Source organism: Colossoma macropomum, unplaced genomic scaffold (assembly GCF_904425465.1).
Source record: "Colossoma macropomum unplaced genomic scaffold, Colossoma_macropomum, whole genome shotgun sequence".
NCBI lineage: Eukaryota > Metazoa > Chordata > Actinopteri > Characiformes > Serrasalmidae > Colossoma > Colossoma macropomum.
In genome coordinates this window covers 1,655,419-1,680,327 of record NW_023495922.1, presented here as the reverse complement: position 1 = coordinate 1,680,327, position 24,909 = coordinate 1,655,419, and the positions used below count along the sequence as shown (strand labels likewise).

Sequence of the window (24,909 nt, the reverse complement as noted above, 5' to 3'; positions counted from 1 at the left end):
AACAGGCTTAACTTTGGCTTTCTGTCCCTTCAATTGTTGCTCAACTTCACTTCCCCAGATTTGAATGATTATTATCTAAACTTGTCAGTGCTTTTCTTAGCCAGAATCCAACATGTTCTGTAGTGAAATGTTAGCATGGTAGTAATGCTAACACAAAACAGCTCCTCTCCTCTAGTTATCAATACTGTTTAATATTTAGCAATTGCTAGATAGATATTTTGACATTTATTCAATGATGCTTTGAAAATCATGCACTGTGTTCACTTATTTATTGATATATTATTTATATATTTATATTTATTTTTTTTAAATTCTGAAATAATGCATAATAAGACAGCAAAAAGTCATCACACATTTAATGTCTCTAAGCTACCTCACAAACATAAAATTAAATGACTAAGAATGCACTACATGACATATGAGAGTTTTGACGGAACTTGTTTGATTAAGGTAAAAAAGTCCATTCATGGTGGAGGGGCACATGCTTTGAGTTCTAGAGAAAATATATTTTTTTTCAGATTTATCACTATTTTACCATCATCAACATTCCATACAAAAGCTCAGAAGACTTGTGTAGGTTCACTGGTGGTTTTGGATAGTAAATAAAATGTCTATATTTGTGTTGTAGTCATGGTGACCCCTGGTTCCTATCACCACCACTGTAAAGAAGTTTGCATCAGCAAGTTTCTTTATTATTAACTACTTCATATCAAACCTCTCTAAATTACATTTTTGATTTAATTATGTAGAAACTTATGCATTATGTGGAGACATCTAAATGATTCTTTTTTAAGAGCTGCAGTTTTCAGTAAAGCTGGGAACAAACCTGATATTAGTAAATCATTTACTATCATTTACATGTAGTTAATAATTTGCAGAAGATTCTTTTCTAGGCAGTTAAAACATCTTTGAGAACATCTTTGATTTAAAAAGACAGCAAGAAGAGTGTTTCAAGCTTTCCTCAAGAATTTTGACACTGATAATGCTAAACTGAGACATTATAACTAAAGTCTTTCTGTGCAGAGTAGCGTCAGTTTCTGGCAGCAAAGTCTTTATGATGTGTCTGATATTTATGATTTTGTCTCATGAAACATTCTGCAAATTCAAGGTATTTGTTGACGGAGAATAGTTCAGGTGCTTTGTTAATCTTAATTAATCTGTCCACAGTGGTGTGTGGGAGTTTTTCATGTTTTTATAAATGATGTGCTGATAATTGTCTGGCCTTTTTAAATTCTGGATCATAGTTTTGAAGGCTTCGTTAAAGGAGGAGCTTACAAATGTTTACAAATTCCTGTTAAATAATGTTCAAATGTTAAATTATACGTAATAGACGTTTATTAATGAATTTGCAAGACCGAAACTAAAGTCAAACATACTCATTCTTAATTATACATACCTGGCTTAGTAAAATCTTACAAAACAGTGAAGTCTTACAAGACAACTATATTAGTCAGGAAACTCCTTTGCCAGTAGTGGATGGCGAGGAACCTTTAAAAGCCCCAGTCAGTGGTCAGTTAGGCTGGTTTTCAGCATTAAATCTTCCTCAGTCTCTCACTCTCTTCTCTTTCCATACAGACATTTTTATTCATACAATTCTGCACTAGTTAGTTCACTTTATTCTCTGTTCACAGCATAGTTTGATCTCACTGTCAGTCCAGTCAGTCCACTACAGACATTCTCTGACCACATTAAACTACTAAACACATCTATCTCTCTCTCTTTCTCTCTCTCTCTCTCTCGCTCTCTCTGTCTCTGTGAGTATTAAAGTCCTCAGCCACTCCTACATGTGGAATGTGGTTTGTTGTTGTGTGAAAACTGGAAATAGTTTCTGTTTTTCTGATGAAACGTAGATTATTAACCATTTAAGGGGTAAACAGTTTTGTACACAACCCATAAACACATCATTTGGAAATGTTACTTGTAAGTGAGAACGTTTGTAGACGTAGAACTTCTCCTACTGTGCAGACACTGAATCCACCAGTGGTAGAAAAGTGGAATCTCAGTCAAACCCGAGATGCACAGTTATTGTCCACCATTTCATCATAACTGATGGAATAACTGCCGACTATGTGGTACAGATTTAGCATACATGGGTTGTGCTTTGAATGTATTTTCATGACAAAGCAATTTAGTTTTAGCCTTTCAGTGTCTTGATGTCAGAAACTGAAATTCAATGTGAACAAGTAAAACATTAGAATGTACATTTATATGTAATAGTATATGTGAAGGGACAGTGTGTAAAATGTAAATAAAACAGAAAGCAGTAATTTGTAAATCCACTTTGACTTTTGATTTTAAGTCAAGATATTTAATGTTTTGCTTTCTCAGCTTCATTGCTTTTTATAAACAAACCACATTCTGAAATTGATTCCTTCAGGACATTCCAAAAACGTCTGAACTGAGACAGTGTAAGAGTAGAAAGGCAAACAAGGAAAATGTATGCATTATGTTGGAAGTATTATTGTTAGGTTTATTCTATTTATTCTACATTGTTCAGCTGCGCTTTGTATTATATCTGCCAAAATAATACCAGCTGGGGCAGCAGAGCGTGATGTGGTGAGGTGTAACTTTTTTGACAGGCGCCCTGTTTCTGTTTTGACACGTTGTGTCGCTCTGCAATTCCACTCAAGGTTCCTTCCTCTTGCTCTTAGGGAGCTCTTCCTTGCCGCTGACAGCATTGGCTTCCTCACGGTGGCTTGGACCTGGATTATTTTGCAAAGCTGCTTAGTGACAATGACTGTTGTAAAATACACTGTATAAACGAACTTTGACTTGACACCTTAAAACAGATGAGAAGAAAGTCTTCCATGAAGTGTAGGAGTGAAGGATCTTTATGAATCTTCTGGTAAACAATTTGGAGAGAAACAGCCAAATTGTTAGAAATTAGAGGTAAAGCTAGGTTAGCTAGTTAAGTAGATATAAGTTAGCATATTCAAGCTGCACACCTCCATGGTGATATAAAACTATAAAATACATGCCATAAATTACAGCTGGAGAGCTCTACCAGTAAAGCAGCTATTTTTTGATAGGCCTGTAGTGTGTGAGATGGGTGAATTTTGAGTTTGGTGTAATTTTGAGCTGATCATAATCCTGACACTCCTTTCCTAAACATCAGTGTATTTTTCTCCTCCAATCACTGTTTAGTAACCATTGCACTATCCTTCATTATCTCACTCAGGCTTTCAGATTTTTAGCTGTGAGTTAGTGTCCCTAAGAATGTACTTTGAATATGAAACAGATGTGTAAAGTTTGTTACAAACTGAACACAATGTGAATAAACAGCGCTAAAACATGAAATATTCAGATGTGATTTTATTGCATTTAGACCCACCTGCAGCAACACAGTATTTTTTGGAATTTCACCAAAATTGTTGGAAAAAAGGTCTTTTGCTTCTCTTGAAACAGGTGAAGTGTGACAAGGGTCCACTTTGAAAAAGAGAAAGGGGAATGGAGAGTTTGTCCGCCTCATTCAGGAGCTTAAACATACTCCTCTATAATGTCTCTAGCTTAAATTTTCTGAACTTTTTCACACACAGCTCAGATCTTCATAACTCAGATCTGAGTTGATTTTGGAGATACAACTCCATATGAGGCGAAACACAAAGCAAACAGGCTGAATGTCTTCAAGTGGACATTGAACGGGCAAAGTGTGACACTAGGCTACTTACCATTTGGGAAAAGTGAATGTATAGCATGATGAGCTATAAATTGTACAAATATATCACGTTTGGTGTGTTAAAGCCTTAAAACTGGGAAGTTTTTGGAATCATTAAAGCACCTGTTTTGGTATTTTCCACAGGTAAATAGGTGAATAGGTAACAGGTGATGCTATCATGATTGGGTATAAAAGGAACATTCACAAAAGGTCTGATGCAAAGTGGAAACGTGTGCTGTGATCAGACAAGTCCACCTTTCAAATTGTGTTTGGAAGTAATGGATGTTGTGTTCTCTGGGCCAAAGAGGAAAAGGACCATCCCAATTTTTACCAACGCAAAGTTCAAAAGCCAGCTGTCATGGTATGGGGTGGGTGATAAGGGGTAACTTGCATCTGCAACGCCATCATTAATGCTGAGGAGTACATTTACATTTTGGAGCAAAATGATGCTGCCATCTAGATGACCTCTTTCTTAGGGACGTCCCTGCTTGTTTCACTAACACAATGCCAAGCCAGATCCTGCTCATGTTACAACACTACGGCCTTATAGTAACAGAGTGCAGATACTAAACAGGCCTGCCTGCAGTCCAGACCCGTCTCTCAATGAAAATGTGGGGCACATTATGAAGTGCAACGTACAACAATGTAGACGCCGGACTGTTGGGCAGCTAAAGTGTTATGTCAAGCAAAAATGGGAAAAAAAATTCAATTTTCACAACTATAATAAACGGTGTCCTCAGTTCCCAAATGATTACTGAATGATGATGGAACACAGTGGTAAACATGCCACTGTCCCAACTTTAGAATAAGCATATATATACAAAACAATCAATTTTGCAAATCATTGCTTTTATTTACATTTTTCCTACTCTCACAACTTGTTGGATCTGGGTTGGTAAAAGGCTCTAAACTACACTGGCATAATGTTATAGGCAGATGCTTCATATCATTATATGTGTGCATTACTGTGCAGGTATGAAAGCAAGTCTCCTGAAAAGAATGGAAACCGTAATAAAGACAAAGAGTGGACTGACTAAACATGAAAAAATTGGACCTGGCCTGATCTCTGTAGTAAATAAATGAACCATTCAGAGTGCGCACACCAGTGTCTGTGTTGCTGCAAATGTGCTCTTTGCTAACTCTACTCCTCATGGCCACTTGTCTTCCTGTAAACTGTCTTTCAGGGGCGATGCTTTTTTGTGTGATGATACTGACTTTCTCTGGCTTTATGGAGACCATGTCAGGTATGTGTGTTCTATCCTGTAGAAATAGTAAAAAACATACTATATTGGAAAACGATAAAACTCATAGAATAATGTGGAAAAAACATTAAGCAATGTAGATATTTTATATAGGCAATATTTTCATACATATCGTGCCCTCCTGGTAATCATAAGCAAAATGAGCTGTAAAAAATATTCACAATTACTTATCCTTTTGATCTTTAATTTAAAATATAAGCAGCAATCTAACCTTTATTTAAGGTGTAATGATTGAAAGAAAAATCTAGTCTTGAAGTAAACATTCTTCTTAAATGTATGTGTGCCACAATTGTTGGCACCCTTAGAAATTCTTGAGAGTGAAATGTAACTCATGTATATTTATATTGATATTTTATGTTTTGTGATTAGTGATTAGGAACACTTAAAAGGTCAGCTATTACTTCTCAGGCCTCTGGTGTTGACGACCAGCATATTGATTCTCCTACAGCTTGCCAAACAAAACTTTCGGTTGGATCGTGTTCTATGGTCAAACCAAAATGCAGGTTTTTGCCAACGAACACCAGAGGCAAGTTTGGCATGAACACAGAGCCATATATGAAAGGAGTTCATCCCCACTGTGAAGTATGGTGGTGAATCTGTGATACTGTTTTTTCCAAAGGCCCTGGACAATTTATTCGGATACACGGTATCTCGGACTCAATTAAGTACCAGTAGAAAAAAAAATCCAAACCTGACTGTCCATAGTTTGGATCTTCCAGCAGGACAATGATCCAAAACACGCCTCAAAATCAACACAAAAATGGTTCGCTGACCGCAGAAGTAAGGTTTTGCCATGGCCACCCCAGTCCCCTGACCTATACCCCTTAAAAAACCTGTGGGATGAGCTGAAGAGGAGAGTCCACAGTGTTAACCACAGAATCTGAAGGATCCGGAGAGGTTCTGTATGGAAGAAAGGTCTTAGATCCTTTGCCACGTGTTCTCCAGTCTCATTAAGCGTTATAGGTGAAAACTCAGAGCTGTTATGTTTGCAAAGGGAGGCTACACAATGTATAAAGTCAAGTGGGTCTAATAATTGTGGCACACACATATTTTAAAAAAAATATCTATTTCCTGATAAGATTGAGGTTTTTTTCCAATCGTTGTACTTCAAATAAGGGTTAGATTTCTGTTACTATTTTGAATGAAAGATCAAAAGGATGAGCAATAAAGAATGTTTTTTTACAGCCTGTTTTGCTCATGGTTACCAGGGGCGACAATATTTGAGGAGGGCACTGTATGTTTTTAACTATTTTTTTTATTATTATTATTTTATTATATATCATGTTTGTTTTTGGTTGCAGAGAACTTTAAAGTAGTTGGTCCAGGCGCTCCTCTTGTTGTTGAAGCTGGTGAAGATCTGGTTCTGCCCTGTTCCCTCCAACCCAACATCAGTGCTGTGGAGATGATGGTGGAGTGGATCAGACAAGATACCAACAATCTGGTGCATCTCTATAAAGATCATAATGACATAAATTATGATCAAATTGATTCCTATCAAGGACGAACAGCTCTGTTTAAAGAAGAACTACAGAAAGGAAACACCTCACTGAAACTCTCAGCAGTCCAACCTTCTGATCAAGGAGCTTACAAATGTTTAATTCAGGACAAATCCTACAGCAATGCCATTACTGTTTATGTTGAAGTCAATGGTGAGAAACATAAAAGTTTAAATACTGAGCTTATTTTGGAATGAAAACCATCAAGACGACATTGTCAATTACTAAGACACAAATCAACATTTAGAGTGGAGGCACTTCAGTATTTGTAATATATCGAGGGAGTGAACAGTAATTCTGATATTTGGCAGATATTGTGATGACAGAGAGAACAGAGACAGATACTCCATTATTCTTTTAATATTTCATGTTTAAAAGTTATGTGTGTACAAAATGAAGACAGGAAAAGCCAAGATTCATTTTGCCAGATCCATACTTAAGTTTTAGAAAGTAATAGTTAAAAAAAAGTTACAGGAGTAAAAGTCTTATAGATAAAAGCAGCAGTATATTGTTCTATGCAAAACTTTGGGCATCCCTGGAAAATTTTGCTGATCTTTGAAGGAACGTAATGCTGCAGAATGCAACAAAACACACAGTTACTAATATTTGATTAGTGTAAAAAAACAAAACCTGATTTGATGCCTAAAAAGCTGGAAAAGGCTATTAGAATATACCAAAGCATTTGTTGGTAATGTCATTAAGAAATAGCAGTTAAGGAAAACTATGGAGGTGGGATCTTGAAGACCAAGAAAACTGAGATGGAGCAGCTCATATGCTGGGCAAAGGCGAAGCAAAGGAGCTAGAGGAAGGCTTAAACTGACACAGGAATGGTGGTGCACCGTTCCACTCTGCATTGTTGCTTGCACAAACATGATATGTTTATGAGTCATCAGAAGTAAACCTTACTTGGGATCACAACAGTGAATGTCTGAAATCTGCAAAATACCATCTTGAAAAGCCAGAGACAATTTGTAAAACATAACTCTATGGCCACATTTATTAAGGTCACATAAATAGTGGGAAAAGATATTCTTCCCTTCTACTTTAGTTTTTTTGCAAATCTCTGCATGTTTTATTGTAGAGACCATACAATTATTGAATAAGAAACATCACTTTTCAATGTTCATTAGTTTTTTTTTGTTTTTATATATATATATATATATATATATATATATATATATATATATATATATATATATATATATATATATATATATATACATATATCGATCTTATTATTGAAAAGTAAAATTTATCATGTTGAGACACTGACCATCCGGTTTGCTTCACTACTCTCCACCAGGGCAATAGCCTGCCCACCTTGGCAATCTTTAACTAATCACAGCACTTGCCACATGTCAAGTGTAAAACTGTTTGCAGCAATAGGCTATGAACATTTAAAGCAATTTTTATGCCCTAGACTTATCTGGCCCATTTTACCTTAAACATTTGAAGGTTACACCAGTACTATAATAATCTAAAGTTTCAAATAAATGTCTTTTAAGCGCCTACGACTTCCATCTAAAATGTCATTTGCAAACAGCATCAATTTTAAAATATTTCAAGTCAAGTCAACAGGCTTTGTCATTTCATCTATGTACAAGTACACAGTGGAGTGAAATTATGTTCCTTCAGGAACAACATGGAACAAAATAGACAGTACAAAGTGCAAACGTGCAGACGTAAGTGTGCAAAAAAAAAAATTAACTAAAAACAATACAATAAATACGATAAGCAGCATTCATTTCTGAACATGAGGTAGTGGAATAAGGTGCAAAGATATTTAACATGCTGTGATCTGTGAGTTTACGCAGTCAGATAATAAACGTGAGCACAGCAGTTACTGAGGTAGGATTTACATAGTACTAGAGTAAACAAAGAGTAAACACTGTATTAGCAGCAAAGTTCCAGAAAGTGCTAATAGAGCATCAAAAGAGAAGTGTGTGTGTGTGTGTGAATGTAGAGTATGTGTTGTGGAACAAAGCTGTTGCAGAGTCTGGCAGTGATGGCACGGATGCTCCGGTACCTTCTGCCAGACGGCAGCAGTGAGAAAAGTCTGTGTGAGGGATGGATGGGGTCATCCACAATGCTGGTGGCATTGCGGATGCAGCATGTGGTGTAGATGTCCATGATGGAGGGGAGAGAGACCCATGATCTTCTCAGCTGTCCTCACTATATGCTGTAGGGTCTTGCAGTCAGAGGCAGTGCAATTCCCAAACCAGGTAATGATGCAGCTGCTCAAGATGCTCTCCACCATCCCCTTTAGAACATGGTGAGGATGGAAGGGGGGGAGATGAGCCTTCTTCAGTCTTTGCAGGAAGTAGAGGTGCTGCTGGGTTCCCTCGGCTATGGAGTTGGTGTTGAGGGACCAGGTGAGGTTTTCTGTGATGTGGACACCGAGGAACTTCATGCTCCTGACGATTTCCACAGCAGAGCCAGTGATGTTCAGTGGGGGGTGGTCACCTTGCACTCTTCAGAAGTCAACAACCATCTCCTTAGTTTTGTCCACATTCAGAGACAGGTTGTTGGTTCTGTGCCAGTCCGTCTGCCACTGCACCTCCTTTCTGTACGCTGACTCATCATTCTTGCTGATCAGACCCACCACAGTCATGCCATCAGCAAACTTGATGATGTGGTTTGAGCTGTACTTTGCAGTACAGTCATGAGTCAGTAGAGTGAACAGCAGCGGACTAAGCACACAGCCCTGAGGGGCGCCGGTGCTCAGTATGGTGGTGCTGGAGATGTTGTTACCTATCCTGACTAACTGAGGTCACTCAGTCAGGAAATCCAGGACCCAGTTACAGAGGGAGGTGTTCAGGCCCAGCAGGCTCAGTTTTCCAATCAGCTGCTGAGGGATGATGGTGTTGAATGCTCAACTGAAGTCTATGAAGAGCATTCTGACATAGGTGTCTTTATTGTCCAGGTGGGTGAGAGCCAGGTGGAGTGTAGTGGAGATGGTGTCATCTGTTGAGTGGTTGGGGCGATACACAAACTGCAGGGGGCCAGTGAAGGGGGGAGCTGGTCTTTAATGTGCCTCATGACAAGCCTCTCGAAGCACTTCATGATAATGGGAGTAAGTGCAATGGAATGGTAGTCATAGAGGCAGGACACTGGAGACTTCTTCGGCACAGGGATGATGGTGGTGGACTTGTTGGAACGACTGCAGTGCTCAGAGAAATGTTGAATATGTCCGTGAGAACATCAGCCAGCTGTTCAGTGCATCCTCTAAGCACTCTGCCTGGTATGCTGTCAGATCCTGGTGCTTTTCGTGGGTTGACTCTGTGTAGAGTTCTCCACACATCAGTAGTGGACAGACACAGTACCTGTTCATTTTGAGGAGGTGTGGTCTTCCTCGCTGTTGTGCCGTTCTGTGCTTCAAACCGAGCATGCAAGTTATTAAGCGCATCTGGAAGGGAGGCATCACTGTCACAAGCACGTGGAGGTGTCTTGTAGTTGGTGATGGCCTGGATGCTCTGCCACATGCTCTTGCTATCCTGAGGCTTGCCTTATCCCTTTAAGGAAACCCTGGATGACTATTGCACATAATATTTATGTTTATTACATTTATCATATTTATTGAATTTATTTAGGTTGAGGTGTGTGTAAGAATGCACAGATTTATGAAAATTGCTATATACAGTGTTGAGAAGTAACAGAATATATGCAATGGCGTTACATAATCAAGATTAAAAAAAGGTAACCGTAATTTATTACAGAAAAAAGACATGCATCAGAACACATGCACTTTGAAAATTAGGGTGATTACTAGTACAACTACATTCATCAAAATTTGCCATTCTGAATGCTAAATGTGTCAAAGGAGCCATGTACATTGAAGGATAGAATGCATAGATTTATGAAAATTGCTATATACAGTGTTGAGAAGTAACAGAATATATGCAATGGCGTTACATAATCTGGATTAAAAAAAGGTAACCGTAATCCATTACAGAAAAAAGACATGTATCAGATTACATGCACTTTGAAAATTAGGCTGGTTACAAGTACAACTACATTCATGCAGGTGAAATCATTGCCTTTTGTCAAAATTTGCCGTTCTGAATGCTAAATGTGTCAAAGGAGCCATGTACATTTGAAGGGTTTTTCACTTTAGGAAGAAAAAATCTGTAGAAAATCCCCCCACCCCCTCACAAGCAGCAGTTCATGTGAGTGCAAAAATGTTAATATGTGTAAATATATAATATGTGCAAATTAATGTAACTAACACTCAGCTCCTACTGGACTGCAGAAACCACTGAAAGCTAGGAAGTGTCAACAAATTATACAAAATCACAAACAGTGATCATCGAAGTCCAAGCATGACTCATCAGTGTAAAATCTTATGACGTAGCACAGGCTTTAGCAGAGAGAATTGTTGAGTTTGGCCACTATTTTGTAATTATTTTTGAAAAGGGGCTTCTTTTTATAAATATTCTTAATCTTCAGGTGTCTTGAAAGTGCTCCATCAGATTGACATTTTTGACTGTGATATAAAGCAAATACAATTAAGTCAGCAACACAGCGCCTCACAGATGTTATTTTTTTTATTTTGGAAGAACTAAAAATATCTGTTTTCATTAGAAAAATGTGAACTCTACACTGTGGTAACACATTGGACACAAATAACAGTCTACAATTTATGCAAATGTTTGGGTGCCCCTGGTGAAATAAAATTTGGTTAAGAATGTTTTTTGCAAATGTACAAAACATTCTTAACAAAATATAATTTCCCTGGAGGCATCCAAACAAGTCGTAATTTAAACCACAAAAAAATTAATCATGTCAAACAATAAATTGGTATATATTTTTAATATATTATATTTATGACCAAGAAACTACTACTAAACATTTAGATATGCAAACAAAATCATATTTTGTTATCTGTAAAGTCATCAGACTCCACTCTGCAACACAAAACAGCAGTACATTACACAGGAGTACACAGAGTGCAGATATACGAAAGTGTGAATCAAGTGCAGAATATACAATAAATACATCAGACAATAAATATAGAAAACAATAAATACACAATACAAGTACTCGACAGGACTGCAAAACAGTATATACAAACGGGCATCATATATGTATGTACACACAGACATACACCGGTCAGGCATAACATTATGACCATTATGTCCTTGTTTCTATGCTCATTGTCCATTTTATCAGCTCCCCTTACTATATAGGTGCACTTTGTAGTTCTACAATTACAGACTGTAGTCCATCTGTTTCTCTGTATACTTTGTTAGCCCCCTTTTACCCTGTTCTTCAGTGGCAAACACTGTGTCCACTCATTGTCCACTCTATTAGACACTGCTACCTTGTCAGTCCACCTTGTAGATGCAAAGTCAGAGACGATAGCTCATCTGCTGCTGCACAGTTTGTATTGGTCATCCTCTAGTCTTTCATCAGTGGTCACAGGACGCTGTTGGCTGGATATTTTTGGTTGGTGGACTATTTTCAGTCCAGCAGTGACACTGAGGTGTTTAAAAACTCCAGCAGCACTGCTGTGTCTGATCCACTCAGACCAGCACAACACACACTAACACACCACCATCACGTCAGTGTTACTGCAGTGCTGAGAATGATCCACCACCCAAATAGTACCTGCTCTGTGAGGGTCCATGGGGGTCCTGACCACTGAAGAACAGGGTAAAAGGGGGCTAACAAAGTATACAGAGAAACAGATGGACTACAGTCTGTAACTGTAGAACTACAAAGTACACCTATATAGTAAGTGGAGCTGATAAAATGGACAATGAGCGTAGAAACAAGGAGGTGGTCATAATGTTATGCCTGATTGGTGTATATTCACGTGGATTTGCAGGATCCATTTGTAGCTGGATGTGAGTGAATTAATGCAAACATTGTCACTGTAAACTGTACAGAATGATTGAGGTCTCAAAGCAGATTCAAATAGTTAAAGAATTTAAAGAACAGGCACACAGTGATGGTGAAGGTGTGTGTGATCAGTCTGTAGTGGATGCTGGAAAGGGTCTAAATTAGTCCAGATGTATGTTGTTGTTTTCCACCTATTTTTCAAAATGTCTGCAAAATTAAATATTTAAGCTGTAAACAAAGTAATACAGAGGGGTTTGATGTGAAATTCTTCATTCTACAGAAACTTACAGACTCAAGATTGTCACAGTGGTGGTGATAGGAACCAGATGTCCAATGAGTTTAAGGCTCTAAAAGCTTACTCACAGAAAGTTATTACATGAATTAAATGGTTGTGAATTCACTGCCTGATGACATTGTTTTATCACAGTTTTGAGAAAGTTTTGGCCTGAAACGTTTAATTAATTTTATTTCATGTTGGAGAGATATATGCAGGTTTGCTGTCCCCAGAGCCAAATAAACCCTTTTTTCAGATTAACCACTATTTTACCATCATCAGCATTGCATATAAAAACTCAGAAGACACATGTAGGTTCATTGGAGGTTGGAATACAAAGTAATTTGGCTATTATTGCATTGTAGACATTGTGACCCCTGGTTCCTATCACCATCACTGTAAAGAAATCTGAGTCAGTACACTTCTCTACAATGAACCCTTTCACATCAACCTCATCACCTTTTAAAATGACTTTGTTTTGCATTTCACTGACTGAATTATGCAAACATTTTGAAAAATTGATGGAATTCCTCTTTAAGTCGACATTAAGCGAGTAATAGAAGAAAGTGGACGCATCATTTACCTTGACTTATGCTTTTTTTTTCTTTCTAGTACACTTAAAAGTGGTTGGTCCAGCTGAGCCTCTTGTTGTTGAAGCTGGTGAAGATCTGGTTCTGCCCTGTTCTCTCCAACCCAGCGTCAGTGCTGTGGACATGACAGTGGAGTGGTCCAGACTGCATCTGGGTGACAGAATAGTGCATCTGTATGAATATCATAAAGATAAAAGTTTAGATCAGATGGAGTCTTATAGAGGAAGAACAACTCTATTCAAAGAAGAACTGAAGAAAGGAAACACTTCACTGAAACTCTCAGTATTGCAGCTTTCTGATGAAGGAGCTTATAAATGTCTCATCGAATTCATGTCCTGGAATAATCATGTAATTGTTTATGTTGAAGTTAAAGGTAAGAACCATCATGATTTCAGTATAACATTACTTGTAAATTAATTTGCAAAAAGAGTATTGATTCAGCTTCATAATCATTTTTAGCCACGAAGTGATAACAGAGTATTTCAATTAAAAAAATAATAATAATTTTACACAATTTCCAATTTTCCCCAGATTAATTTACGGAAAAGATTTATGGAAAAGATTTGGGTGCAACTGACTTCCAGTGTTTGTCAGCAATGTTCGCCTGGTAGCCAGCACTAAACTAAAGAAGCAAAACAATGTGTCTTGACTGTGCAACTACATCTGGGGTAAACAGGACATTATGTAAAATATATTTTTTTTTGCCAAACCATTTCTTTAAAACTAAAATGTGAAATTCTATCATTGTTACTCACAGTCTAGATTTATTTAAACACAGAAAAGCTGTGTTTAAATAAAAGTAAGATTTCAGTGTCAACATCTCACCCTGTCCCTAGTTACAGGAGGAACTGTTCACATTGTATAGCACAGACTTTCAAGGCAAATTCGCCATGTCTAAACCACTTTGAACAAACTTTTGGGTGTGTTATGACTAATGTGAAAAAGAAAAATGAAAAATCTCATTAAATGCCTTTGACGTTTTTTATGAAGGAAGGCCTAAATGAAAATAAATAAAAAGTGTGTTTTATCTCTTGGAAATGTAGTTAAGTTTAATACTTGATTAAAATACAAATCCTCCAAAATAATATAAAAAACATTGCAAAAAAAATTATAGTAACAAATTAGTTTTCCTCACCCCTGGAAAGAGTCACAGTGCCATGTAACAGTTTGTTATTAATAAATAACAGTACTTAAAGAAATTATTTACTGTTATTTTTATAATTATTTTATTAGATGTTAGGCGCTGCTGTACATTTTTATCTGGTTTGTTTTTCAGGAAAACATTTTCATGGTTGGAAGATTGCCATCATCTGCATTGCAGTGTTTGCTGTTATATTAACTGCATTCACAGCGTACATTTTAAAAGGTAAACTTTATTATTTTTATTATTTCATTTTTAGGAATAATTTTAAACTGCTTAAAAGAACATTTTCCAATGACACATGTGACAGATGGGGGAAAATCACATACAGACATTTTTAATCTCTACAAATGTTGTACATAAAACATCAATTACAGAGGCTTAAAGAATAGATAAATCTGTCATTTAATGTAGTGACAAAGAATGGCCCAAAGATGTCAGAAACATATAGCGAAGTAATATTCATAACAGCCACCTACAAAATTAGGTTTTTAATCCTCTGCCACTGTTTACTTCAACAACTGTCATGTATTCAAACAGTTTCTGTCACTGGATGATGGTGATTTCTGAAAGTTTTCCATTGTTTCTCTCTACTACCAGATAAATTCTCAAAAAAGGAGCTTTCTCCTGCACAGTGCTCAGTCATAACCTGCATGCATCTCCAGTCAGAGAGTGTGCGGAAAGAGTTTGACCTGAATAAATACAACACGTCAGAGGAGGGATATGTAAGACTCATCCCAGCTATCACAAACTGCAGAAAGGCCCGGTGAGTGTTGAACATGACCATTATTAAACTAATATTAATACTGTGTTATGACTTACAGACTGTATGAAATGTCAAACAAGTCTAGGTAGTCAAAGGGGTCTAAAAAGGTTAAGTCAGAGTATTGTGTCTTTTATGTTGCATTTGGAGCTTTTTCGGTTTACTGGTAGATAGATTATTAAAAGTGTGTTAGTTCACATAAAAATATTACATACTTTACACATGTACATGTGTACCATAAATGCATTTTACACAGTCTTGCATACCTCAGAGTTCTTCAGCAAGATTATATTTAGTTTACAGAGTCTCATTACCTTTGCAAAATGGTCTTCCACTACTTTTTGTGACATGTTGTAATCAAAAACTGTAGCACAGTGCTAATCCAGACTCGAGACAGAAGTATTAACTAAACATTACTGTACAAAGACAGTCCTGCAGGATGTGTTTGTGTCTTGTTGGTTCCTCATGGCTTGACATTATTTTATGTCTACCTGTTGGTTTCTACTCACGTCCTGTTCTGTCTCATAGAATGGGTATAATTTCTTTTGCGTTAAAAATTGAATGGTTTCCTGCAGTTATGCTACAGGAAGCAGCAGGTAACATAGTATATGTAATACAGTATGTAGTCATTGTATTGGTTAACCTTAACAGAGAACATACAACACCTTTTCTAAATTAATATCCAAAAATACAGTCTGATTACTTGCTCCGTCAAAACCTTATCAATTAATAGCTGTTAGTTTTTTTTGTGAATATTTTTTTATTTTTTATTTTCAATACTAAACAGAAACAAAATGTTCAATGACAACACAGATACAAATAAATGCTTTAAGTAATTCACTAAATACATTAAGTAATTCACTAATGTTATTAGCCAGATCTTCCCATATTTGGATTGTTGGAGCCTTAGCATTGTGAATTCTAGCAGTAGAAAGCTCCATCATAACCATATCATGAAAACATCCAACGATGAACTATCAGTTTTTTTGCTGCGGTCAAACCAGCAAACATAATTTTCCTCTGTTTCTCACTGAGCTGTAGTTGTAAATCATCATTAAGAAGCAATAAAATTGGTTGAAGGGGAATGTCCTTTCCTATAATTTTAGAAAGTATAGAAGTCACCCTCTTCCAAAATGAATAGATCCCTGGACAATCCCAAACCATATGTTTCAAAGAACCAGGTACCCGTAAAGAACACAACTCACAGTTAGGATTTGACGTCAGTTTAGCATGAAATCTTAATAGTGGTGTCCAGTATGCCCTATGATAGAGCTTAAAGTAAATCAGTTGGTAATTAGGATTTTTTGATGCCTTAAAGATATTTCTCCAAGCCACCTCCCAATCCACCGACCCAGCCTCAATTACCAAATCCTTTTCCCACTGATTTTGTATACTAAGACCAGAATCATATATTCCTTGTAGCCATGAGTATATGTATGAAACAAAGCCCTTGGAAGGGCACTTTAGTATCTGTTTTATAACTGGATGAGTTACCAGTCCTGATCTCCAAGGAACCCCATATGCTCGGAGCGCCGATCGTAGCCTCAAATACAGAAAAAATGATGTTCCTGGGATATCAAACATGAGGCAAAGGTCTTGAAAACTGCAAAGCCCATCTGAATCATAAACATCACCAAGAGTATTAATGCCCTTCGAAGCCCACTGTTTAGATTCAAAAGGTTTGCTACCTGACTTGATATCTCTGTTATGCCACAAAGGTGTATGGACATGCCCTTTCAGGGTGCACTTAGTTCGCTTCTCAACCACTCTGAAATTGGCTATTGTGTAAGCTATAATGGGACCGAAGTTAAGTAAACATTTAGTGTTGGAAATATTAGAAAACACTAAATCTTGAAGTCTGATTGGATGACTCAATGCTTCTTCCAAATTCCTCCAAGAGGCAGATGATGAAGGGTTCATCCATGTTGTTACAGGACGCAACTGGAAAGACTGGTGGTAAAGTTTAAAATGTGGAAGGGACAGTCCCCCTTTTGTTTTGGGACGTTGCAAAGAATTAAATCGTATTTTAGGGTGTTTACTATTCCAAATATATTTGCGCGGCAGTTTATCTACCTTAATCCAGTAGCCAGACGGTGGTGGTAAAGGAATCATCATGCTAACAAAATTAATACGAGGTAAAATGTTCATCTTAATTGTTGCAACACTCCACTTCCTTATATATTTTCTCTGTGCCATTCAAAGACGTCTGAATGTTTATACCCACATAATTCAGCTGTGTTCTGACAGGAATTACTGATGGCACAGAGATATTTTTTGCGTTGCTATTAAGTAACATCAAAGCTGATTTTGACCAATTAATTTTGTAACCCGATAATGCTTAACGTTTTCAAATGCTGGTAATAAATTGGAGATAGACTTAACAATATCAGTCATATAGAGGATGATATCGTCTGCGTAGAGGGATATAACGTGAGGACGACCTTTGACCTGAATTGGTGATATAACTTTGTTCTGTCTTAAATGCTGAGCTAAGGGTTCAATAGAAAGAATAAATAAATCTGGAGATAAGGGTGACCCTTGACGTGTTCCACGAAGAACAGAAAAGGGGGGTGATTGTAAACCATTAGTAGTGACCAAAGCAGATGGGTTATTGTATAAAATCTGAATCCTATGAATGAAGTTACGTCCTAAACTAAACTTATCTAACACCATCCACAGATAATCCCACTCAATTCTATCGAGCGCTTTTTCTGTGTCCAAAGACAAGACTGCCCACGGAGCATCTTTTTGTTGTGACTCATGTAAAACATGCATCAAGTGCCGAATATTATCTGCAGCAAGCCGTCCCTTCAAGAACCCAGACTGGTCAGAGTGTATTAATTTGCCAATATATTTATCAAGTCTATAGGCTAGCACCTTAGAATACAATTTAATATCAGAATTTATCAATGAAATTGGGCAAAAATTAGTACACTGAGTGAGATCTTTACCTTTTTTAGGTAACAAGGATATCATAGCAATATTCATATGGTCATGAAAAGAGCCCACCTCAATTGCAAACTGTATGGCTTCATAAAACACCGGACCAAGAATATCCCAAAAGCACAGCAACAGTTCTGGTGGAATACCATCTGGTCCAGGTGCTTTACCTTTAGAGGTATTTTTAAGTGCTAAATGTAGTTCTTCTAAAGATACAGGGCTGCCTAAATCTTCTGCTTCAGCTTCACTTAGCTTTGGAAGGTCAAGGTTATTTAAAAATCATCTACAATCCTCAGTATTAAAGTTACCCCTAGACAAATATAAATCCTGATAGAATGATTTGAAAGTATCATTAATGTCCTTTGAATCAACTTCTAAACCTTTTGAAGAAGAGTGGATGGAATCTATCGTAGCAAACCTTTCACACTGCTTTAATTTCAGAGCAAGAAGCTTGCTAGGTCTGCTTCCGTTAAAGTAGTATCTCTGTCGAACTCTGTGTATAATAAACTCAGCTTTTCTTCTTAACAAATCATTCAATTTTGCTTTAACTATGCAAAGTTTATTTTTAATATCTTCATTATATACCCTTTTAAGACTTTGTTCCAATACATGGCATTGCTGTTCCAACATATTGATTCTGTTAAGTCTATCCTTATTCAGATGGGCAGCAAAAGCAGAGGAGAAAAAACCTTGGATCCTCAACAGATTCCTTATTAATCATCAAAAATTCTTGTAGATTTGATTTAAATTCCATTGGAAAAACCTCACTTTGTAGTAAGCTAGTATTAAATCTCCATCTTGGTGACCTTCTAACCTTAATTTCTAAATCCATTACCACCACTACTGGGCTATGATCAGACAATACTGCTGGGAGAATTGAACTAGATTCTACCAACCTATCTAAGTTTCTGGAAAGTAGAAAAAAATCAATTATTGAAAATGTTTTGTGCCGTATAGAGAAACGTGTAATCTTGAGCACCTAACGTATGCGCACGCCAAACATCAAGGAGATTTAAGTCCTCAATGAACTTAGTCAAAGCCATTGATGCCAGCTGTTGAGAAACAGATGAATTTTGTGTTGATCTGTCCAATCTATAATCAATTACAGCATTCATGTCACCTCCAATTATGAAATCATAGCCTGAAAGGGCCAACAACTCTTTGGCTACCCATGGGAAAAAGGTGCTATCATATACTGTAGGAGCATACAACGACACAAACACAATGTTTTTACCATGTATCGAAGTGCAAACGTAAGAAAGACGACCAAACCCCTCTTGAGAAGAGCTAACTCTCTGGATTACCAATTTAAGACTTCTCTTCACCAGTATTATCATGCCCTTACACTTGGAATCATCACTGGAAGAAGCCACCACTTTATATGTCCTATCCTGCATACGAGATACATCCAGTATATTTAAATGTGATTCTGTAATACATGCAACGTCAATGTCTTTCCTTCGTAAAAATTCTAAACATTTCACTCTTTTAACTCTTCAGCCCCCTTACATTCCAGCACAGCATCGATAATTTACCCATTATCAAATGGATTAAATATAGTATAAACGAAAAATGAAAAACAAAAAAAAGTGTGTATACTTAACACAATCTCCCAACTGAGGTGCCTCCCCTCCCAACCCAGCCCACAATCCCCATCCCTGAACAGTGTTTCTAAGAGGTGTGACAACCACATAACGCAGTCAGAGCTCCAACACTCAACCTAGTCCCTTGCAAACTAGCTGAACGATTTATAAACATCAGGTTTTAAAACCAGTCCCAACACTAGGAATAAGTAATCTATTTCTTGAAAAAGAAATGAGTTTCCTAACCTTAATATGAAAACTTAAGCTTAGCCAAAATTAACTTAAAGTTCCATATAATTAACCATATCTTCTCCATATACTAAACAAATAGCCTAACAAAACTATTCTATACCCTAAGGGTCAACCCAAAATAGACCAACTCAACTTGAAAGAGTTCTCCTTCAATTTAAAGCAAAGCAAATTAAGTAACTTTTCTGCAGCCTGTTACTATAAGCTGGCATCAGGAGCTAACTGATTCACTTAGCGGTCGATAGTCAAATCAGTCCATGTCTTCTCCACCACTGGCTCCCGTTGCCTCGAAGGGAAGCTTTCGTCTCGACAAAATGGACGGACCTTTGTCAGTATCCTCGGACAAACGTCTCGTGAATTCTTCTGCCTCCCGAACCGATGAAAAGGACAACTGTTTACCTTGAAATGACACTCGGAGGGTAGCAGGGTAGATCATAAATGTGGACACCCCTCTTGCCAACAGTTCTTTCTGAACGCCGCTGAAAGCCTTCCTTCTCTGGACTGTGTGGGCACTGTAGTCCGCGAAAAACAGAATGTTTCTCCCTGCATCTCAGATGGGGTTGTAATTAATAGCTGTTAGTTAAGCAAGTAGGAGAAAGAAGGACTCAAGGTAATGTGTCACAAAATCATGTCAGTGGAGTACAAGACTGAAAAATAGTTTAAAGAATTGAACTGAATTGTTCAGATAATTCCAAATGCAAATAGAGTTTGTAAATGATCATGTATTTTACTCACTTTCTTTTCTTCCCTTCCTGTAGATTTGTTGGCTGTAATCTCACTTCACAGTCCCTTGAAACTTTGAGTGCAGCTCTACAAACAGAAAACTCCTTCCTGAGAGAACTAGATCTCAGTAACAGTGACCTGCAGGATGCAGGAGTAGAGAAGCTATGTGCTGGACTGAAGAGTTCACACTGTAAGCTGGAGATACTCAAGTAAGAATTTCCATAATCACTTGCACCTTTGATGCAAACCTAAAGATGGGTAAAAAGATCATGAAAATGTTTAATTAGCCCAATCTTACATAAAAATAAACTAAAAACTAAAACTAAAATATAAAATATAATTTAAAACTAAATTGCAGTTAGCAATTAACAAAAAATCCTTATAAAAATGACTTTTTAACAAAATCATGAGTGTCACGGTTACTGCACCCTTACTTTGCTAACATGATCTATAATGTTTGATGAGATTGGAGAATATGGAGCAAGGAATCTGAGACCACTCCTCAATACAGAATCTTTCTGAATCCTCAAGGTTTTTAGGTCCTTTCTTTTAAACTCCTCCTAATCTCACCAAACTGGTTTTCAACAGTTTAGCTGTTTTTCTAATAGCCATTGTGTGAATTCAGAAGGTCTATCACACTTTGTCTCATTTCCTTAATGTATTCCTTAATCATCCACATATAGATGAATGACTATGGAAATTAGCCCCTGTGTCATCCTATATTTATACCACAATGAAACAGGAAATCATTAATGACCACTAAATTATTCCTGAAGTGTCAAGTGGGCCTAAAAATGTGAAATGTATTTGAAAAGAATTTTTGTTTTCTTTAATTACAATTGAGGAAACATATGCAGAAACAAATGAACTACAATCTGTAATTGTAAAACTAAAAACGTGTCATTGTTTGTGTTGACCATCTTTATTTGCTCTCCCTTTGCAGATTAGCTTTGTGTAGTCTTGGAAAGAATACGTGTGAAAATCTGGGATCAGCTTTACAATCAGAAACCTGGCCCCTGAAAGAACTAGACCTCAGTAAAAATAACCTGCAGGATTCAGGAATGGAGACGCTTTCTGCTGGACTGAAGAGTTCACATTGTAAACTGGAGATACTCAGGTCAGAAAAAAACTGTTCTTTTACAGTATTATAGAAGTATGCAAATAATTTATGTTTCTATACAGTAGTATGCAACACTAAGTGATCAACTTATTCATTTATTTCCAGTCAAAAAAAACAACATTAAGTACAAAAAAGCAATATATATTTATTTAACAGAAATATCAACAGAAGTAGTTTAATATCAAGTCTATTTGTATTTCATTCACAGTTTGTTTGTATTTGATTCAACAGTTTGTTTTACTCTCAACAAGAACTTGTTTCAGATCTGAAAAAATCTACAGGTGTTTCTTTTCATGCTTCCACTGTGACAATACAACTTTGAAAGGATGTGTAGCTGTCAAGAAGCCCTTACTGAGAAATGGAGAACACAAAAGAACAAACTGCACTAGAAAATCAAAACTAGACACCTGACTGATGAGTCTAAATTTGAATCTAACAGAATGCAGTATGTACATCACTGAACCAATAAAAGTGAAAGAATCAGTGCACTTTTGGCAATGTAGGAAGGCATCATGAATGCTGATTAAGATTATTTTATATAAATCACCACAACAGTAGACTGTTCGGCTAGGTTATAGGCTTTCTTTAATGACAGCCAAAGAAACTGTTTTTCATGTAATGAAAATACAAAACTAACACTGCAATTATTATTTTTTTTGTTAATTTTGCAGTGAACATTATAGTCATAATATAGTTTTTGTATTTTTGTTAAAACCATTTTGTTAAAACCATTAAAAACCATATTTTATGCATTTGTATTATATTTCTTCACTGCTAGTCAAATTGCAGTTCGCAAATAATTTGTAAATTGCATGAAATATAAGTGTCATGTTTCCTAAAACACAACTGAAATTTAAATACATTAACACAATAAAAAACAACCATTTTCAAAGCATCTTACACTAGTTAGCAAGACTTGTAGCTATTATTTTTTTTCTATATTGCATTGTATAAAATAATCTGATGCATTAATTAGCCTACATTTGCATCTTCATATCAGTTTTATGTAAAGAGAGGAGATAATAATCTAGCTGCATAAATCACTTGTAGCAATCATCTTTAGCTGTCTTAAATTTAGCTTACTAGCTAGCTTTTTAACCTAACTACTTTTCAGCAAGTAAGCAAAATTATTCAAAAATCCACATTCAACATGAATGAAATTTAGGTTTGTATTAGTATTGAGAAAATAATATTGCATGAAAATGTAACTATGTAAAGACAGACTAATATTATAGTATAGAAGAGTTGATTTCTAATTTAGCAGCAGGAATTACAAACCAAATGTATTTCATTTATATGTTTTTCCAGTTGGTTACCCATTACAATAAAACAAATATATTTAATTTTAGTTCTAGTATTCTAATATCACTCAGGTCGCTAGATAAAGTTAGGTAGTCCATTGCAACACTAAACACAAGCCTGTGTACTGCAGTTTGATTTGTTGTCTTAGCTAGAAAATCATGCATGGTAGTAATACTATTATTATTTGTGCAGCCCAACCCCTCACCCAAATAATATCTGGTCAGCATTGGTCCTATGATCATCCCAATGGTACAATGTACTTATACATAAACTGGCAACGAATTGTATATATGTCTACAAATAAACTGGTTTTAAAATGTTTCATACATTGATTCCAATGGTTGGAACACTAAAAAATGTAAATACAAGAATGGAAGAAGTTGTAAGTTCTGATATATGAACAAATACCTATGATGAAAATTAAAATCACATAAAGTCATAGAAATTAACTAAAGGACAATCAATTTTGCCAGGAAAATTGAAAGACAGTGATGATCCTGTCTCTAACTACAGGAATTACAAGGCAACAGAGAGTGGAATGATGCTTGCTTTATAACCCTCATTAATGCATTTCTGTATGATTCTAAATTTGTCACGCCTCCCTCCGGCATGGCTGGGACAACAGCCGACACTGCCGCCTCAGACTACAATTCCCAGAACCCCTCGCTGGGCCACATGACTCAGGACTCCAACCAATCAACCTATCAGAGCTCAGCTTCACCAGATTTAGTTTAGTATTTAAGCCTGGACTTAAGCATACCTTCCTTGCAAAGTATCGTCTCAGTATACTGAGCGTTCTTTCCTTGCCTGTTTTTTGATTTCCGTGTACGACCTGTTTTTCTGTCCTAGCCTTGATTTTTGCTTTGCCCTTTTGTCTTCTTGTGGATCTCTGGGCTTTGACTTTTTGCTCTGGCTTTACGACTGTGATTTTGGACCCTTTGTTATTAAAGATCTTAACTCAAGCCTCGTCTGTGAGAGTCTAGTTCTGTCTGCCACCGATACAAAATTTCCATGACTAAACTATGTTCTTAACTGTATTTACTCTCCCTATGCAGATTAGCCATCTGTAATTTCAGTGTGGAGTCTTGCAAATTGCTCATATCAGCCCTGCAAGCAAAAATTTCCTCCCTGAAAGAGCTGGACCTGTGTAGCAATGAGCTACAGGATTCAGTGGTGGAGTTGCTGTCTGCTGGACTTAAGACTGGAGACTGTAAACTGGAGATACTGAGGTCAGTGTTCCTGTCAATTTATTTTGGAAGGAAACCCACAGAATTTGAAAACAATGCAGAACAGTTTTATAAATGCCAATGTCTTTATTTGTAAACACTTGGTATGCTTTCTAGTGAAAATATTTGACATGACAACTTGACATGCTCTCTAGTGAAAATACTCAAATACTATGGTGAACCAACTTTTGCTGCCAGTTGGTTCAGATGGTTCATCATAAGACTAGCTAAATGGTGGTGTTGATCACAAAGTAGTGTCTAATGAAGCTTTTAATTATAGCAGATTAATCGCAATTTGGGAAACAACATGTTTCCAGATGAAGAGACAGGTAGAGTTTAATCAAATTCATGTAGGGGTGTCTGAGCTACTACAGAGTGATTTGACAGCTTTATGTTAAAAACAAAAAACAAATTGAGTATTTTAATATGCACTTGAAGAAAGAGGAAAGATTTACTGTGTGATCATCCAGCACAAATTCTATTTGCTCATGTCATCTGGTCTCTGTTGTGCTATACAGGCTAATTTATCTCCAAAATAATTAAGTAGTTCTAGACCAATTGTTCTGCTCACGAGGACTAAACACAGCCTTATTAATCTCCAAAATAATCCAACAGATCTATATTAACTGTCCTGCACAGCTCATCCCACAGTTCAGTACAATCTGGATCAAAATGATTGCATTTTCAAAGAGCAATAAAATACACCAGTGTTCAAAACCTAGTTTATGATGGATAATATTTGCA

The 24,909-nt window shown here is 36.6% G+C and overlaps 1 protein-coding gene across 1 annotated transcript in view; it reads left to right on the top strand.

Annotated features, from left to right (window-relative positions):
• The window catches only part of LOC118803521, a 54,463-nt gene that overhangs the window by 8,130 nt on the left and 21,424 nt on the right, over nucleotides 1-24,909 (top strand). The window contains exons 2-9 of the mRNA XM_036564011.1: nucleotides 4,840-4,899; nucleotides 6,219-6,566; nucleotides 13,141-13,491; nucleotides 14,395-14,484; nucleotides 14,860-15,025; nucleotides 20,553-20,726; nucleotides 21,461-21,634; nucleotides 23,995-24,168. Coding sequence (XP_036419904.1) covers nucleotides 4,845-4,899; nucleotides 6,219-6,566; nucleotides 13,141-13,491; nucleotides 14,395-14,484; nucleotides 14,860-15,025; nucleotides 20,553-20,726; nucleotides 21,461-21,634; nucleotides 23,995-24,168 — 1,532 coding nt within the window. The 5' untranslated portion in view covers nucleotides 4,840-4,844. The remainder of the gene's footprint in view (nucleotides 1-4,839; nucleotides 4,900-6,218; nucleotides 6,567-13,140; nucleotides 13,492-14,394; nucleotides 14,485-14,859; nucleotides 15,026-20,552; nucleotides 20,727-21,460; nucleotides 21,635-23,994; nucleotides 24,169-24,909) is intronic.